General features: G+C 43.8%; 1 protein-coding gene across 4 annotated transcripts in view; it reads left to right on the top strand.

Moving 5' to 3' along the window:
* LOC139749857 (uncharacterized) overlaps positions 1–19,402 on the top strand; it is a 635,660-nt gene that overhangs the window by 603,542 nt on the left and 12,716 nt on the right. Inside the window, exons 3-4 of one of the 4 annotated variants that reach the window (XM_071664207.1) lie at positions 8,430–8,637; positions 9,741–9,812. In XM_071664207.1, the coding sequence (XP_071520308.1) occupies positions 8,430–8,637; positions 9,741–9,812 (280 nt within the window). Of the gene's footprint in view, positions 1–8,429; positions 8,638–9,722; positions 9,813–19,402 lie in introns of all 4 variants that reach the window. The other 3 variants (XM_071664202.1, XM_071664193.1, XM_071664217.1) reach the window with 3 other exon arrangements.

Raw genomic sequence — 19,402 nt, 5'->3', positions numbered from 1 at the left:
GGTGGTGCCACAATGTAGTACGTGGTGCCTCATTGGTGGTGGTACCACAATGTAGTGCGTGGTGCCTCACCAGTGGAGGTATCATATTCCACGTTAATGTGAGTACCAGGTGAGGGTTGGGAAGGTAGGGCTGCCAGGATATTTTTCACAAATTTACAATGTGTCCGAGGTGATTGTGGTGAGGCCGTGAGCACTGTTGACAAGGTCACTGAGCCCAGGACCGTTAAGGACAAGGATCAGTGAGGCCTGGATCACTAAGGACAGGATCAGTGAGATCAGTATCGATAAAGGTAGGATCAATGGGGACGGAATTAGTGAGGCTAGGATCAGTGAGGCAGGATCATTAAGGACAAGATTTCTGAGGCTAGGATTAGGAGGATAGGATCATTGAGGCTGGGTTCAGTAAGAACAAGGTCTTCCCGTCAGGTCTGTTGCACCACAGGACACACAGTACTTGTGGTACACGCTTGTACCCCATAAACCTACTGCTGGGCAGTGAGAGGACATGAAAAGCAGTGCCTGTATGCTTGAAACAGACGTTGAACATATGATATATAAGACTACTTGATGTAACGAGCAGTCACAGTCAAGACGTATTACGATACTTTGTATAGATAGGGAAATATAGGGTAAAGCTAAAACTGTCTCTTAAAGTCAGATTTTGACAATTATCTGCCCTGGAAATGCAAATTGCTCTTAAAAATGGGGATAAGTTTATGAAAAAAGCCAGTTAGATTAAAACTTTGCTGTGTTAGTGTTCATATTGAAGTACGTTCATGAAAACTAACCACACATGAAGATGGAATATAAGGCCTTAGTATATATGTAAATAATGTTAATCTCCGAAAACGGTGTAAAAAGTATACGTTCTAAAATCTATTTATGCAGAAGTAGAATGCTTGTAAATTTTGCCTGCTGGAGGGTGTAGCACGGACAGGTCCAGCTGCTGGAGAGGACAGGTCCAGCTGCTGGAAAGTGTAGTTCCGACAAGTCCAGCTGCTGGAGGGATGTATCTCCGACAGGTCCAGCTGCTGGAGGATGTACCTCCGACCGGTCCGGCTGCTGGAGAGTGAAGCTCCGACAGGTCTGGCTGCTGGAGAGTGTAGCTCCGACAGGTCTGGCTGCTGGAGGGTGTAGCTCCGACAGGTCTGGCTGCTGGAGGGTGTAGCTCCTGACAGGTCCAGCTGCTGGAGAGTGTAGCTCCGACAGGTCCAGCTGCTGGAGAGTGTAGCTCCGACAGGTCCAGCTGCTGGATGGTGCAGTTCCGACAGGTCCAGCTGCTGGATAGTGCAGTTCCGACAGGTCCAGCTGCTGGAGGTTGTAGTTCCGACAGGTTCAGATGCTGGAGGGTGCAGTTCCGACAGGTCCAGCTGCTGGAGGATGTAGCTCCGACAGGTCCAGCTGCTAGAGAGTGTAGCTCCGACAGGTCCAGCTGCTGTAGGGTGTAGCTCCGACAGGTCCAGCTGCTGGAGGATGTAGCTCCGACAGGTCCAGCTGCTAGTGAAGTGTAGCTCCGACGGATCCAGCTGCTGTAGGGTGTAGCTCCGACAGGTCCAGCTGCTGTAGGGTGTAGCTCCGACAGGTCCAGCTGCTAGACAGTGTAGCTTCAAAAGATCCAGCTGCAGACACTCCAACAGGAGACCAGTGAGCCTGCTGTTGGTGGGGACCAATGAGTTGGCTGCTGGTGGAAACCAGTTGGCTGGCTGCTTGTGAAGACCGGTTAGTTGGCTGCTGGTGAAGCATTGTTGGCTGGCTATTGGTGGAGGCCAGTGGACTGGCTGCTGGTGGAGACCTGTGGGCTGGTGGCGTCCGGGCGTCTATATTAGGACCACCATCAACACATACCTGCCCAATACTATATTTGGGGGAGGGCCGCGTGGCTCCTGACGCTGACCTACTGATGCTGACAACTGTACTGTGATGACGACATTGCTGCGGACGCTTCTTTAGGATGGTGCTTCTGACGATGCGATGGTGCAGTGCGGTGCTACTGAAAGGGGTGTGGTGTTCCTGACGGTGGTGTGGTGCTCCTGAGGTTGGTATGATGCTCCTGACGGTGGGTTTGCCCTCCTGGCGAGACGTCGTGCTCCTAATCGTAATATGGTACTTATGACAGTGGTGGGATGTTCCTGACGGTGGCTTTATACTCCAGACGGTAGTATGGTGCTCCTGACGGTGGTATGGTGCTTTGACAGTGGTGTGGTGCTCCTCCTAATGTGGTAATTGGATCCTGATGGTTATGTGGTGCTCCTGACAGTGCAGTATACCCGACGCTACTGTAGTTTCGCTGATGGTGCTTCTGACAGTGGTATGGTTCTCCTGATGGTGTGTGGCATTCCGGTCCTGCTGTTTGCTTTGAAAAATTTTGCGTGAGAAATACTTTGAGAAAGAGAGAGATTTGTATGTGGTATTTATGGACTTGGAAAGAATCGTATGATAAGGTTGACAGAGGTGCCATGTTGAAGGTGCTACAGTTATTTGGTGTGGGAGGAAACTTTGTTTTTGCACTTTTATCGGGAGAATTAGGCATACGTGCGAGAAGGAAGGGAGGAGGATGAGTGGATCTAAGTGAAAGTGGCTTTACGACTTTACGTCAAGGATGTGTTTCACCGTGGCTTTTTAATCTGTTCATGAACGAGGTGGTAAGGGAGGTAAATGCTAGGGTCTTGAATTGAGGGCGGCCCGACAGTATGATGGGGGGATAGGGGTTAAATAAAACATTCAATTTGCAGATGGCACGGCTCTAGTGGCGCAATCAAGAGAGAAACTCTAGAAGCTGGTGTCCGGTTTTGGGAGTGTGTGTAAAAGGGAGAAAATTATGAGAATTTTAATAGAAGCAAGGTAATGAGGTGGAGATGGGTGGTACAGGATGGTTTGGGTGAGTTTGAATGGGGAGAACCAGGAGGAAGTGGAGTGCTTTAGACACCTGAGAGTGGATGTGGCAGCAGCGATAGGAACCATGAGAACTGAAGTGACTCCTATGAGAAATGGTAAAGGTCCTGTGTGCACTGAGGAGACCTTGTTGTCTGTGTAGGCAAAGACGGGTATGTTTGAAGTTACTGTAGTCGGACCATCTTATACGGGTGCGAGTCATGGGCCTGAAACGCAGAACGGAAGAGGCTGGACGTGTTGGCACTGAAACGCCTGAGATGCTTTGGCAGAGTAAGAGCGAGGTGTAGTAGTGAGCGGTGAAGGATTGAGAGAGCCAAGCCAGAATGCCCCTGAAATGGGTTGGACATATGAAGAAGAGGAGCAAAGAGAGACTATCAAAAATGTTCTTGTCTGATGTGGAATGATCAGTAGGAAAGGGAAGACTGATAAGGAGATGGAAGGATGGGTGTAAGAGGCTATGGGATAAGAAGGCCTGAACATTCAGGAGGATAAGAGGCGCACCCGGGATAGAACGAATTGGAACGATGTGGTGTGCGAGGGGCGACGTGCCGTCAGTGGGCCGAATCAGGGCATATCAAGTGATCAGAGTAAACTGCAGATAGGTTTGTGATGCTTGGCAGTGGATAGAGGGCTCTTATCCGGTGCATTGTATATGACAGCTAGAGAGTGGATGTGTGCAAATGACTTTTTGTCTCGCTTCTCGCTACTTGAGTGGGAAATGCTGACTGAATATAAAAAAAAAGGTTGAGTTGCAAGTGCAGAGAGGTACCTAAGAAGTCACTCATAGATGTCTTAAGTAGGCTGGGATGCAGGACGTCCCCACCAGTATTGTCCCCGCACCCCTGTGGGCCGACCACAGGCGCTCAGGCATGCCGGAATGGAGGAAGTTCCCACCAGTAACGTCCGCCTACCGGAGCCTCCTGTAGGCCTGCATCTGTCATCAAGACGGTCATAAATATGAGATCATCGATAGAATATAAGAGTTAACCATATCATGTAGTTCGTTTTCTTTGGTCATTTGTTTATGATTTATCTCCTCAAGCAGAAACTATCCTAATCTGCTGGCCCCTTGGCTTCTACTGTGGCTCCCAGACCATGCATACATGTGCGTGTGTGTGTGGATAGATTGTTCCAGGTCAAGATGGCTGGACATGAGGCTATGAATGGTTCTTAAGATCTGAAATTTACGTAGAGGGGATTGGTGGATTTTTTTTGTAGTGCAATGGTGAAAAGAGGAGAAAGGTAGAATATATATATATATATATATATATATATATATATATATATATATATATATAGTCCGACAAGGCATGAACAAAATCCTGCCCAATTAAAGGGCATCTCGGATGAAAGGAAAAAAGGAAGAGAAAAGAAATGTAGACGTTAACAATGACTCCGCAGATGTTTGTAGCTACACCTGACTCTTACTGGTAAAAAAGAAAAATGTCACGGGAAGATGAAAGGAGGAAGGGAGCACAATAGCTTCCCTGCTCGATGGAAGGTGGCGGTAAGAGTTCAGCTGTTTGTCAGAAGGCTTGGCACTACGTATTCACGAACCCCTCTCCCTCCCTCCATGTATTATTGCGGACTACTATGCGGTGTGCTCGGGTCTCCGGCATGGATTTATTCTTTACTGTCTAATCTATTTATCTACCTTTCCATTCCCTATTTTTTTGGGTAATCTCCAAAATCAATATATCAAATCTATTGAATTTTCTGTAACTTGGTTTTAAAAAGCCTTAGTTGGCTAGGCTACGTAAAGTTGCTATATTGTTGGTAACCTCTTTTTCAATTATTGTCACTGTCTTTATGGTACTATGTTCCTGCCTCGTGAATGCTCTATTCCATTCCTTTTTATTCATTTGTCTTTTCCCTCTATTCTCATTTCTTGAAATATTCTTCCCAGAAGTAAGTTTCCATTACCTATTATGTAATACTGGATATCAAAAGTGTCTTCCCATAATCCTTCCTTAAATTTAGGCTGCCTCTATTTCCCCTTTAAGTGATGTTTCCCGGGTGTACTTCGATGCCACTAAAATCTACCTCTGTACAGCATTGTCCGCTCTTCATAGTACGTTATTTCAGTTTTGTTTGATTCATTATGTTTGATCCATACAATATAATTGGTAGAGCTGTACTGATCCAGTATGTTTTCGAAGTGAAAGTTTATTAAAAAGCTTATGCAGCGACGGGATATACCTCAGCTTTTTGGTATTTTGTAATTTTTTTCCTTAATGTATTTCGAACCAGATTGGCTTGTTGTAAATTGTAATTTCCATGTGCTTGATTTCATTTGTTACATTTGTCCCATATATTATCTGGTTATTCTTTCATATTCAAAATATCATACACTCGACCTGTGCCAGGGTTGGCACCCTGAGCAACACACCCGACCTGTGCCAATAATGGCACCCTGAGCAACACACCCGACCTGTGCCAATAATGGCACCCTGAGCAACACACCCAACCTGTGCCAATAATGGCACGCTGAGCAACACACCTAACCTGTGCCAATAGTGGCACGCTGAGCAACACACCCGACCTGTACCAATAATGGCACCCTGAGCAACACACCCAACCTGTGCCAATAATGGCACGCTGAGCAACACACCCAGCCTGTGTCAATAATGGCACGCTGAGCAACACACCCAGCCTGTGTTAATAATGGCACGCTGAGCAACACACCCGACCTGTGCCAATAATGGCACCCTGAGCAACACACCCGACCTGTGCCAATAATGGCACCCTGAGCAACACACCCGACCTGTGCCAATAATGGCACCCTGAGCAACACACCCGACCTGTGCCAATAATGGCACCCTGAGCAACACACCCGACCTGTGCCAATAATGGCACCCTGAGCAACACACCCAACCTGTGCCAATAATGGCACGCTGAGCAACACACCCAGCCTGTGCCAATAATGGCACGCTGAGCAACACACCCGACCTGTGCCAATAATGGCACCCTGAGCAACACACCTAACCTGTGCCAATAATGGCACCCTGAGCAACACCCCCGACCTGTGCCAATAATGGCACCCTGAGCAACACACCCGACCTGTGCCAATAATGGTACCCTGAGCAACACACCCAACCTGTGCCAATAATGGCACGCTGAGCAACACACCCCTGTGCCAATAATGGCACGCTGAGCAACACACCCGACCTGTGCCAATAATGGCACCCTGAGCAACACCCCCGACCTGTGCCAATAATGGCACCCTGAGCAACACCCCCGACCTGTGCCAATAATGGCACCCTGAGCAACACACCCGACCTGTGCCAATAATGGCACCCTGAGCAACACACCCGACCTGTGCCAATAATGGCACCCTGAGCAACACACCCCGCCCTCTGCCAGTAATGACACACCGGTGACCGGGGCGTCATTATCAAGAGTCCGTGCCAGGCTTAGTCTTGGCGGGTCTTTAAACACACAAACAAACAACTTCCTTGTCTCCGAGGAAGTGACGACGGCTCACGTGAAAGTAGTAATACTGTTGGTGTGATATTGTCTGGAGGACGTTTCTCCTGTAGCTTCGTCTGTAGCACCTTCGTCTGTAGCATCTTCATCTGTAGCACCTTCACCTATTACACCTTCTACGGGGAAAAAGATAAAGATTTCCAAGTACAAGTATTGATTATAACGACGTTTCGTTCAGAATCTCGTATATAATCATTGGCATCTGTGCTAGCCTCAGTAACTGTGACCCAGTCAGGTTATCATCTTTGCCATCCTCGGTAAGTGTGACCCAGTCAGGTCATCATATATGTCATCCTCAGTAATGTGATCCAGTCAGTTGAACACCTGTGCCATCCTCAGTAAGTGTAACTCACTCAGGTTAACACCCGTACCTGCCTCAGCGACTGTGATCTGGTCTGGTGAGGGGCTCAACAAGACTGAGTCAAGTGCCGTCATGTTGACCATATCTTGCATAGTGACCCCTTGCAATGGTTTGAATCACCGCCGTACTGTACATACAGACGTCAGATGGCGTTCAGCTGCAGACGCTTGGCATTGGCATTCAACCTTCTCCCTTCTAGAAATAATTTTTAGATCGTCCTGCTGGGAATGATGTTTTGAATCGTCATTATAAACATGATACAGGTGGAGAGAGAGAGAGAGAGAGAGAGAGAGAGAGAGAGAGAGAGAGAGAGAGAGAGAGAGAGAGAGAGTACCTCCTTGGCGCACCTCAGCTGAAGTCTTGAACTTCGCTGAGGAGGCATTTCCCTAGTGACGCCTGGTGGACGTACCACATTAGGAGTGTGTTCCGCTGAACACTTGTGTTGCCTCCAGTGCCGCATAGTTGATGAGAGCGATATTCATGCAAGGGGATAACTACAGCTTCATGTCTCGGAGATCTATCTTTTTATCTGATGAAACATGACAGCCTGTTCTTGATAACATATTCATGAACATGTACTTATCATCTCTCTAATCAACTTCGGGTTACCAGAAAAAAAAATTATTGAAAGAGTAAAGTGTGAAACTTGCACTGTTTAAGAAGAAATTTGTAATCATCTACAGTAAATGACAAGTTATGTTGTTAACTGACCCATGGTAAGTGATAAACATTTTGGGTAGGGATCGGTAGGTATATAGCAACACTACGTGAACACTCAGATCTGTAAAGAGATCCGGATGATAAGTACAAAACAAATTCCTAAAATACATTTTCATTAACAGTTTTGATATTGTGTGCAACAGTATTAGATCACTCTCTTGTTGCATGTCAGGAGGTCCACGCCAATATAGTCGCCGTGTTCATCATTCCTTATGGTCGATAAATGTATTTCATGTCATACACTAGTTATGGATCTTAGACCATTCAGTTTCTACACACTGGGGATCAAGTGTATAAAGCTCTGTGGCCAATGGTGGAAGATTTTTCAAAGTTATGAGTCAGGTTTTATAAATGGCACCGGAATGAAGCTAGAGATATGTGACTGATGGTGTTCAGTTATTTTGATGTTAGGAAACTACTTAATAAAGTTCCAGGTGGTTCTGTTGTAGCGTTTTTCCAGCTATAATTAAGGTTATGTTATAGGGTATGACTCCCTATAACTGGATCCCTTACTGGGAAATGTTGCATGACATAGTTATGATTGTTTTATTTTAGGAATTGTAAGTAACCTTGCATATATATACTCTGCAAAATAGACAGCATTGTTATCATAGTAGTAATAATTATTTTCATTCTTAGTAGTAATAAAAGTGGTGGTATAGCAGTAGTAGTAATACAGTAGGAGCAGCAGTATAGTTGCAGCAATAGTAGTTATTTCATTCTTAGAAGTAGTAGTTACTTCTTTTCCAAGTATCAGTAGTAGTAGTAGCAATAGTAATTTCATTCTTAGCAGTAGTAATTACTTCTCCTCCTAGTATCAGTAGTATTAGTAGTAGTAGTAGTAGTGTGGTAATAGTAGTAGCAGTGTAGTAGTAGTAGTGATAGTAGTTATTTGTATTCTTCTTGTGGTTCTTACTTTTATCCAATACTCGTGCCTCAAGTGACGCCTCTCCTCCCTTTACCCTGGCAGGACGGCCTGGGTCGTGAAGACTACGTTGGGGGCGGCTCATCCAGCCCCTCGGACTCCTCCTCCCCGCCCACGCCCTCAGACACACCCACGCCCTCAGCCAGCCAGGAGGGCGCACACTCCACGGGGCACCCGCCTGCCCACACCATCGTGAGTCAAGCTCTTCCCGTACAGCTGCCTCCTGGCCTCGTCCTGACACCATCTGTCCCAGGTGAGTCCATACCTACCCACACCACACCATTCACCACACCCACGCCTACCCACACCCACCTACACCACACCCACACCTACCTACACCACACCCACACCAACCTACACCACACCCACATCAGCCCAGACCTAACCCCACACATCCAATTCCGTGCAACTCCATACCACGCCATCAGCACATCTGAACTTCCCTCGACTGATATTAACCTTGCATGTTTCCAGTGTAAGAACTGTCTAACTCTGCCCCCCTCCCCCCCTCCCCACCCCCCATCTGGTCAAGTGGGGAAAAATGTCCTAACTGAGGTGCGGGCCAGTGGGATGGGTCCCGTTTGTGTTCTTAAAGATGTAGAAGCATTTGTAGACCAGCCAGTTGCCCGGGACCGACAACATGGGCGACGGGCTGCAAGAAGCTTTCCCTAATGTTTACGTTATCCTCCGCATGTACTAAATACTGATGGTTGCTGTTGAAGAGTTGCACACTTGAACGTTCTTCCTGTGGTTTAAGAGCATAAAAACAATGTTCATTCCTCTATTTACTAATAAAAGCTGAACTACGTTTCAGTGATGGGTAGTAAGTGTCAGATTTGATTAAACCTGGACTGCAGTGATATGATACTGGAATTTGCAGCGAGGAAATATTGTAATTTTGTTTTTAGTTATACAGTACATTTATATGAATACATGTTTTACTGTCTGTTGTTTCATGACATCTTTTGACTCCTTGATATACAATATGTGGGTGGGGAAGTTTGTTGACACAGTTTGTTGATAAGAGTAATAAGAGATCATGGCATGCGTAGTGTTTGGAGTCGTCATACTGCATTTATCAATACGATACTTGGGTCGTCTCACACTGTAACCCGCTGGTATGAGGAAGGTAGGTATAGGCTACTTACACCTTGAACTCCTTTGAGGACGACAGTTTAAACCTAGAGTTCGATAACTTTGATCACTTGGTAAGAATCCTCGTCATCGCGCTCAAAGTTTAAACCATCTTACCCAACGGGTTAGGTTGTTGTTACTCAAGGAGCTAACTGTGTGTGTATGTGTGTTTGTATTGTGACTAACCACTATGACTAACCGCAGGACCGTCATCCTCAGCAGGTCGTGTGCTGGCCATTCCGGCCACCACCCAATCATCACCGCCAGTCGCCACCACCACCACCGTGTTATCAGGTGAGTCCTCTCTATCTCTATCTGTCTATCAATCAATCTATCTATATCTATATATATATATATATATATATATATATATATATATATATAGATAGATAGATAGATATTTGGCTTCTCTTGCTCCCTTTCCTTAGTGATGTCACGTATGGTAGGGTGTTTCATTAAACCTGGGAATCGAGTGGCCTAGATAGAAAATCGTAATAAATGGACAACAGCAGACGACTAATGTTAACCATTGATGGTGTATTATGATAAATGGAATGCCACTCGCTTGCATGTTGAAGGAAATAGATAAGCAAATTGGATAAGGAGAATATTTAATCCGTATTTTTTCTTTCAGACAATTTCTATGATATAAAGCTCGTCAGAATGGTTATGAGATTATCTTAATTTTCAACAGCAAAAGTTTCGCAAAAGATCTGCATATCATATGAAGATAACTGATAAAGGAAGTTCAAGTGGCAGAGTTCACTTGAAGGTTGAACGGATTTGTTAGCGGATTTGTTGAACTCCACCACCAGGCCTGTGCGTAGACACTGAAATGAAATATTTCTTGACGCACGAGTCCTTCCTGAATCATCATATTAACGTCCTTCATCAAAGATTATGAATGAAAGTTTATTGGTGTTGTGATGTGAGCGTGGCAGAGCTTAGTCCACTGTCCGAGGCTGTGGAGTCGGTCTGAGAGTCCCTGCTGGAATGCATAATGTGCTTCACTCTGCCGTCTCAGGACACAGCCCACACAGGTTTTATGCAGCAGAGTTCCACCACAGCCCAACCCAAACCCCCTGAGGTCGGCGCTTTGTGCTAGTAGTTCAAGGACTGTTTATGATGCTGCTATGTTTGAGTGCATCAAAAGTTCGGTGTGTTTGGTTCATTAGAGAGTAAGCCTTTCCATAAACTCAACGAAAATAAAAAGTAAATCGACAAAAACGGAAAAATTTTGTATGTTTATGTAGATAGTTTTCACCAGTATGAAGGAATGAGATCCATGGTCCTAGACCTCTTGAAGGACGGCTCTTGCCTAAGGTCATTTGGCCACAGTTAGAGATTTTGACTTAAAGAAAAAGAGCGAAGGGAAATAGTCTCCAGCAGCTCGGCTGCAGGAATAGTTTCATAGTAGAGCAGGAGGTAGCTTTGATCTTAGGGCGTGGGCTTAGCCAGATTTCTTAAGGGGTTGGGTGGAGTGTTGTGGCTGCAGTCAAACAGTTATGAAAGGGATGATTTTAGATACGGCCGGCCCTATCCTTTTTGGGGGATCAAAGCTGAGTCTCACCTGGGGGCTCCTCCACCCTTCAGACTCCCTCATAAATCTCGAGCTCTCGGAAGCAGAAAGGCATGACCCCAGGAAAATTTGATAATGAAGGTGTGTGGGACCATTTCCTGCTTTGTGGTGGCTGTCCTATACCAGTTGGGGTTTTATGCTCAGAGCGTATAGGAAAAGTCGGACTGGCAGTTGCCATATATATATACTTAAAAGCATGCGATCAATATATCCATAAATGGTAAATTTTATCATTCATATATATATATATATATATATATATATATATATATATATATATATATATATATATATATATATATATATATATATACATACATACATATTACAAACTTCGCCATTTCCCGCGTTAGCAAGGTAGCGTTAAGAACAGAGGACTGGGCCTTTGAGGGAATATCCTCACCTGGCCCTCTTCTCTGTTCCTTCTTTTGGAAAATTTCAAAAAAAAAAAAAAACGAGAGGGGAGGATTTCCAGCCCCACGCTCCCTCCCCTTTTAGTCGCCTTCTACGACACGCAGGGAATACGTGGGAAGTATTCTTTCTCCCCTATCCCCGGGGAGATATATATATATATATATATATATATATATATATATATATATATATATATATATATATATATATTTTTTTTTTTTTTTTTTTTTTTTTTTTTTTTTTTTATACTTTGTCGCTGTCTCCCGCGTTTGCGAGGTAGCGCAAGGAAACAGACGAAAGAAATGGCCCAACCCCCCCCATACACATGTACATACACACGTCCACACACGCAAATATACATACCTACACAGCTTTCCATGGTTTACCCCGGACGCTTCACATGCCTTGATTCAATCCCCTGACAGCACGTCAACCCCTGTATACCACATCGCTCCAATTCACTCTATTCCTTGCCCTCCTTTCACCCTCCTGCATGTTCAGGCCCCGATCACACAAAATCCTTTTCACTCCATCTTTCCACCTCCAATTTGGTCTCCCTCTTCTCCTCGTTCCCTCCACCTCCGACACATATATCCTCTTGGTCAATCTTTCCTCACTCATTCTCTCCATGTGCCCAAACCATTTCAAAACACCCTCTTCTGCTCTCTCAACCACGCTCTTTTTATTTCCACACATCTCTCTTACCCTTACGTTACTTACTCGATCAAACCACCTCACACCACACATTGTCCTCAAACATCTCATTTCCAGCACATCCATCCTCCTGCGCACAACTCTATCCATAGCCCACGCCTCGCAACCATACAACATTGTTGGAACTACTATTCCTTCAAACATACCCATTTTTGCTTTTGTGTGGATCAGGTGTTTGCTTTGAAGAATGTATGTGAGAAATACTTAGAAAAGCAAATGGATTTGTATGTAGCATTTATGGATCTGGAGAAGACATATGATAGAGTTGATAGAGATGCTCTGCGGAAGGTATTAAAAATATATGGTGTGGGAGGCAAGTTGTTAGAAGCAGTGAAAAGTTTTTATCGAGGATGTAAGGCATGTGTACGTGTAGGAAGAGAGGAAAGTGATTAGTTCTCAGTGAATGTAGGTTTACGGCAGGGGTGTGTGATGTCTCCATGGTTGTTTAATTTGTTTATGGTTGGGGTTGTTTGGGAGGTGAATGCAAGAGTTTTGGAAAGAGCGGCAAGTATGAAGTCTGTTGTGGATGAGAGAGCTTGGGAAATGAGTCGGTTGTTGTTCGCTGATGATACAGCGCTGGTGGGTGATTCATGTGAAAAACTGCAGAAGCTGGTGACTGAGTTTGGTAAAGTGTGTGAAAGAAGAAAGTTAAGAGTAGATGTGAATAAGAGCAAGGTTATTAGGTATTGTAGGGTTGAGGGTCAAGTCAATTGGGAGGTAAGTTTGAATGGAGAAAAACTGGAGGAAGTAAAGTGTTTTAGATATCTGGCAGTGGATAGAACCATGGAAGCGGAAGTGAATCATAGGGTGGGGGAGGGGGCAAAAATCCTGGGAGCCTTGAAGAATGTGTGGAAGTCGAGAACATTATCTCGGAAAGCAAAAATGGGTATGTTTGAAGGAATAGTGGTTCCAACAATGTTGTATGGTTGCGAGGCGTGGGCTATGGATAGAGTTGTGCGCAGGAGGCTGGATGTGCTGGAAATGAGATGTTTAAGGACAATGTGTGGTGTAAGGTGGTTTGATCGAGTAAGTAATGTAAGGGTAAGAGAGATGTGTGGAAATAAAAAGGGCGTGGTTGAGAGAGCAGAAGAGGGTGTTTTGAAATGGTTTGGGCACATGGAGAGAATGAGTGAGGAAAGATTGACCAAGAGGATATATGTGTCGGAGGTGGAGGGAACAAGGAGAAGTGTGAGACCAAATTGGAGGTGGAAAGATGGAGTGAAAAGATTTTGAGTGATCGGGGCTTGAACATGCAGGAGGGTGAAAGGCGGGCAAGGAATAGAGTGAATTGGATCGATGTGGTATACCGAGGTTGACGTGCTATCAGTGGATTGAATCAGGGCATGTGAAGCGTCTGGGGTAAACCATGGAAAGTTGTGTGGGGCCTGGATGTGGAAAGGGAGCTGTGGTTTCGGGCATTATTGCATGACAGCTAGAGACTGAGTGTGAACGAATGGGGCCTTTGTTGTCTTTTCCTAGCGCTACCTCGCACACATGAGGGGGAGGGGGATGGTATTCCATGTGTGGCGAGGTGGCGATGGGAATGAATAAAGGCAGACAGTGTGAATTGTGTGCATGGGTATATATGTATGTCTGTGTGTGTATATATATGTGTACATTGAGATGTATAGGTAGGTATATTTGTGTGTATGGACATGTATGTATATACATGTGTATGGGGGTGGGTTGGGCCATTTTCTTTCGTCTGTGTCCTTGTGCTACCTCGCAAACACGGGAGACAGTGACAAAGCAAAATTATAAACAAATAAATATAAAATATATATATATATATATATATATATATATGGGAATGAATAAAGGCAGACAGTGTGAATTGTGTGCATGGGTATATATGTATGTCTGTGTGTGTATATATATGTGTACATTGAGATGTATAGGTAGGTATATTTGTGTGTATGGACATGTATGTATATACATGTGTATGGGGGTGGGATAGGGGATTAAGAATACTTCCCACGTATTCCCTGCGTGTCGTAGAAGGCGACTAAAAGGGGAGGAAGTGGGGGGCTGGAAATCCTCCCCTCTCGTTTTTTTTTAATTTTCCAAAAGAAGGAACAGAGTGGGGGCCAGGTGAGGATATTCCACAAAGGGCCAGTCCTCTGTTCTTAACGCTACCTCGCTAACGCGGGAAATGGCGAATAGTCTAAAAGAAAAGAAAAAAGATATATATATATATATATATATATATATATATATATATATATATATATATATATATATATATATATATATATATATATATAAGGAAAATGATTTGGTAAACAGAGAAGAGGTAGTAAAAGCTTTGCGGAAGATGAAAGCCGGCAAGGCAGCAGGTTTGGATGGTATTGCAGTGGAATTTATTAAAAAAGGGGGTGACTGTATTGTTGACTGGTTGGTAAGGTTATTTAATGTATGTATGACTCATGGTGAGGTGCCTGAGGATTGGCGGAATGCGTGCATAGTGCCATTGTACAAAGGCAAAGGGGATAAGAGTGAGTGCTCAAATTACAGAGGTATAAGTTTGTTGAGTATTCCTGGCAAATTATATGGGAGGGTATGGATTGAGAGGGTGAAGGCATGTACAGAGCATCAGAGTGGGGAAGAGCAGTGTGGTTTCAGAAGTGGTAGAGGATGTGTGGATCAGGTGTTTGCTTTGAAGAATGTATGTGAGAAATACTTAGAAAAGCAAATGGATTTGTATGTAGCATTTATGGATCTGGAGAAGGCATATGATAGAGTTGATAGAGATGCTCTGTGGAAGGTATTAAGAATATATGGTGTGGGAGGCAAGTTGTTAGAAGCAGTGAAAAGTTTTTATCGAGGATGTAAGGCATGTGTACGTGTAGGAAGAGAGGAAAGTGATTGGTTCTCAGTGAATGTAGGTTTGCGGCAGGGGTGTGTGATGTCTCCATGGTTGTTTAATTTGTTTATGGATGGGGTTGTTAGGGAGGTGAATGCAAGAGTTTTGGAAAGAGGGGCAAGTATGAAGTCTGTTGGGGATGAGAGAGCTTGGGAAGTGAGTCAGTTGTTGTTCGCTGATGATACAGCGCTGGTGGCTGATTCATGTGAGAAACTGCAGAAGCTGGTGACTGAGTTTGGTAAAGTGTGTGAAAGAAGAAAGTTAAGAGTAAATGTGAATAAGAGCAAGGTTATTAGGTACAGTAGGGTTGAGGGTCAAGTCAATTGGGAGGTGAGTTTGAATGGAGAAAAACTGGAGGAAGTGAAGTGTTTTAGATATCTGGGAGTGGATCTGGCAGCGGATGGAACCATGGAAGCGGAAGTGGATCATAGGGTGGGGGAGGGGGCGAAAATTCTGGGAGTGTTGAAGAATGTGTGGAAGTCGAGAACATTATCTCGGAAAGCAAAAATGGGTATGTTTGAAGGAATAGTGGTTCCAACAATGTTGTTTGGTTGCGAGGCGTGGACTATGGATAGAGTTGTGCGCAGGAGGATGGATGTGCTGGAAATGAGATGTTTGAGGACAATGTGTGGTGTGAGGTGGTTTGATCGAGTAAGTAACGTAAGGGTAAGAGAGATGTGTGGAAATAAAAAGAGTGTGGTTGAGAGAGCAGAAGAGGGTGTTTTGAAATGGTTTGGTCACATGGAGAGAATGAGTGAGGAAAGATTGACCAAGAGGATATATGTGTCGGAGGTGGAGGGAACGAGGAGAAGTGGGAGACCAAATTGGAGGTGGAAAGATGGAGTGAAAAAGATTTTGTGTGATCGGGGCCTGAACATGCAGGAGGGTGAAAGGAGGGCAAGGAATAGAGTGAATTGGAGCAATGTGGTATACCGGGGTTGAAGTGCTGTCAGTGGATTGAATCAAGGCATGTGAAGCGTCTGGGGTAAACCATGGGAAAGGCTTTGAGGCCTGGATGTGGATAAGTAGCTGTGGTTTCTGTGCATTGCACATAACAGCTAGAGGCTGAGTATGAACAAATGTGGCCTTTTTTGTCTATTTTCCTGGCGCTGCCTTGCTGAACCGGTATAGTGGTTAGCGATGCTGGCTCCTGTGAGACAGGATAGCACCAGGAATGGCTGAAGGCAAGCAAGTATATGTGTATATAATGTTTATGTCTGAGTATATGTATGTATGTATGTATGTATGTATGTATGTATGTATGTATGTATGTATGTATGTATGTATGTATGTATGTATGTATGTATGTATGTATGTATGTATGTATGTATGTATGTATGTATGTATGTATGTATGTATGTATGTATGTATGTATGTATGTATGTATGTATGTATGTATGTATGTATGTATGTATGTATGTATGTATGTATGTATGTATGTATGTATGTATGTATGTATGTATGTATGTATGTATGTATGTATGTATGTATGTATGTATGTATGTATGTATGTATGTATGTATGTATGTATGTATGTATGTATGTATGTATGTATGTATGTATGTATGTATGTATGTATGTATGTATGTATGTATGTATGTATGTATGTATGTATGTATGTATGTATGTATGTATGTATGTATGTATGTATGTATGTATGTATGTATGTATGTATGTATGTATAGTTGATATATATATGTATATATATATATAGATAGATAGATAGATAGATAGATAGATAGATAGATAGATAGATAGATAGATAGATAGATAGATAGATAGATAGATAGATAGATAGATAGATAGATAGATAGATAGATAGATAGATAGATAGATATTTGGCTTCTCTTGCTCCCTTTCCTTAGTGATGTCACGTATGGTAGGGTGTTTCATTAAACCTGGGAATCGAGTGGCCTAGATAGAAAATCGTAATAAATGGACAACAGCAGACGACTAATGTTAACCATGATGGTGTATTATGATAAATGGAATGCCACTCGCTTGCATGTTGAAGGAAATAGATAAGCAAATTGGATAAGGAGAATATTTAATCCGTATTTTTTCTTTCAGACAATTTCTATGATATAAAGCTCGTCAGAATGGTTATGAGATTATCTTAATTTTCAACAGCAAAAGTTTCGCAAAAGATCTGCATATCATATGAAGATAACTGATAAAGGAAGTTCAAGTGGCAGAGTTCACTTGAAGGTTGAACGGATTTGTTAGCGGATTTGTTGAACTCCACCACCAGGCCTGTGCGTAGACACTGAACTGAAATATTTCTTGACGCACGAGTCCTTCCTGAATCATCATATTAACGTCCTTCATCAAAGATTATGAATGAAAGTTTATTGGTGTTGTGATGTGAGCGTGGCAGAGCTTAGTCCACTGTCCGAGGCTGTGGAGTCGGTTCTGAGAGTCCCTGCTGGAATGCATAATGTGCTTCACTCTGCCGTCTCAGGACACAGCCCACACAGGTTTTATGCAGCAGAGTTCCACCACAGCCCAACCCAAACCCCCTGAGGTCGGCGCTTTGTGCTAGTAGTTCAAGGACTGTTTATGATGCTGCTATGTTTGAGTGCATCAAAAGTTCGGTGTGTTTGGTTCATTAGAGAGTAAGCCTTTCCATAAACTCAACGAAAATAAAAAGTAAATCGACAAAAACGGAAAAATTTTGTATGTTTATGTAGATAGTTTTCACAGTATGAAGGAATGAGATCCATGGTCCTAGACCTCTTGAAGGACGGCTCTTGCCTAAGGTCATTTGGCCACAGTTAGAGATTTTGACTTAAAGAAAAAGAGCGAAGGGAAATAGTCTCCAGCAGCTCGGCTGCAGGAATAGTTTCATAGTAGAGCAGGAGGTAGCTTTGATCTTAGGGCGTGGGCTTAGCCAGATTTCTTAAGGGGTTGGGTGGAGTGTTGTGGCTGCAGTCAAACAGTTATGAAAGGGATGATTTTAGATACGGCCGGCCCTATCCTTTTTGGGGGATCAAAGCTGAGTCTCACCTGGGGGCTCCTCCACCCTTCAGACTCCCTCATAAATCTCGAGCTCTCGGAAGCAGAAAGGCATGACCCCAGGAAAATTGGATAAGGAGAATATTTAATCCGTATTTTTTCTTTCAGACAATTTCTATGATATAAAGCTCGTCAGAATGGTTATGAGATTATCTTAATTTTCAACAGCAAAAGTTTCGCAAAAGATCTGCATATCATATGAAGATAACTGATAAAGGAAGTTCAAGTGGCAGAGTTCACTTGAAGGTTGAACGGATTTGTTAGCGGATTTGTTGAACTCCACCACCAGGCCTGTGCGTAGACACTGAAATGAAAAATATTTCTTGACGCACGAGTCCTTCCTGAATCATCATATTAACGTCCTTCATCAAAGATTATGAATGAAAGTTTATTGGTGTTGTGATGTGAGCGTGGCAGAGCTTAGTCCACTGTCCGAGGCTGTGGAGTCGGTTCTGAGAGTCCCTGCTGGAATGCATAATGTGCTTCACTCTGCCGTCTCAGGACACAGCCCACACAGGTTTTATGCAGCAGAGTTCCACCACAGCCCAACCCAAACCCCCTGAGGTCGGCGCTTTGTGCTAGTAGTTCAAGGACTGTTTATGATGCTGCTATGTTTGAGTGCATCAAAAGTTCGGTGTGTTTGGTTCATTAGAGAGTAAGCCTTTCCATAAACTCAACGAAAATAAAAAGTAAATCGACAAAAACGGAAAAATTTTGTATGTTTATGTAGATAGTTTTCACAGTATGAAGGAATGAGATCCATGGTCCTAGACCTCTTGAAGGACGGCTCTTGCCTAAGGTCATTTGGCCACAGTTAGAGATTTTGACTTAAAGAAAAAGAGCGAAGGGAAATAGTCTCCAGCAGCTCGGCTGCAGGAATAGTTTCATAGTAGAGCAGGAGGTAGCTTTGATCTTAGGGCGTGGGCTTAGCCAGATTTCTTAAGGGGTTGGGTGGAGTGTTGTGGCTGCAGTCAAACAGTTATGAAAGGGATGATTTTAGATACGGCCGGCCCTATCCTTTTTGGGGGATCAAAGCTGAGTCTCACCTGGGGGCTCCTCCACCCTTCAGACTCCCTCATAAATCTCGAGCTCTCGGAAGCAGAAAGGCATGACCCCAGGAAAATTTGATAATGAAGGTGTGTGGGACCATTTCCTGCTTTGTGGTGGCTGTCCTATTACCAGTTGGGGTTTTATGCTCAGAGCGTATAGGAAAAGTCGGACTGGCAGTTGCCATATATATATATACTATATATATATATATAAATATATATATATATATAGTATATATATATATATAAT

The sequence above is a fragment of the Panulirus ornatus genome, chromosome 1 (assembly GCF_036320965.1).
Source record: "Panulirus ornatus isolate Po-2019 chromosome 1, ASM3632096v1, whole genome shotgun sequence".
Taxonomy (NCBI): domain Eukaryota; kingdom Metazoa; phylum Arthropoda; class Malacostraca; order Decapoda; family Palinuridae; genus Panulirus; species Panulirus ornatus.
The sequence above is the reverse complement of the archived record's forward strand: the minus strand, read 5'-3'. Positions and strand labels throughout refer to the sequence as shown.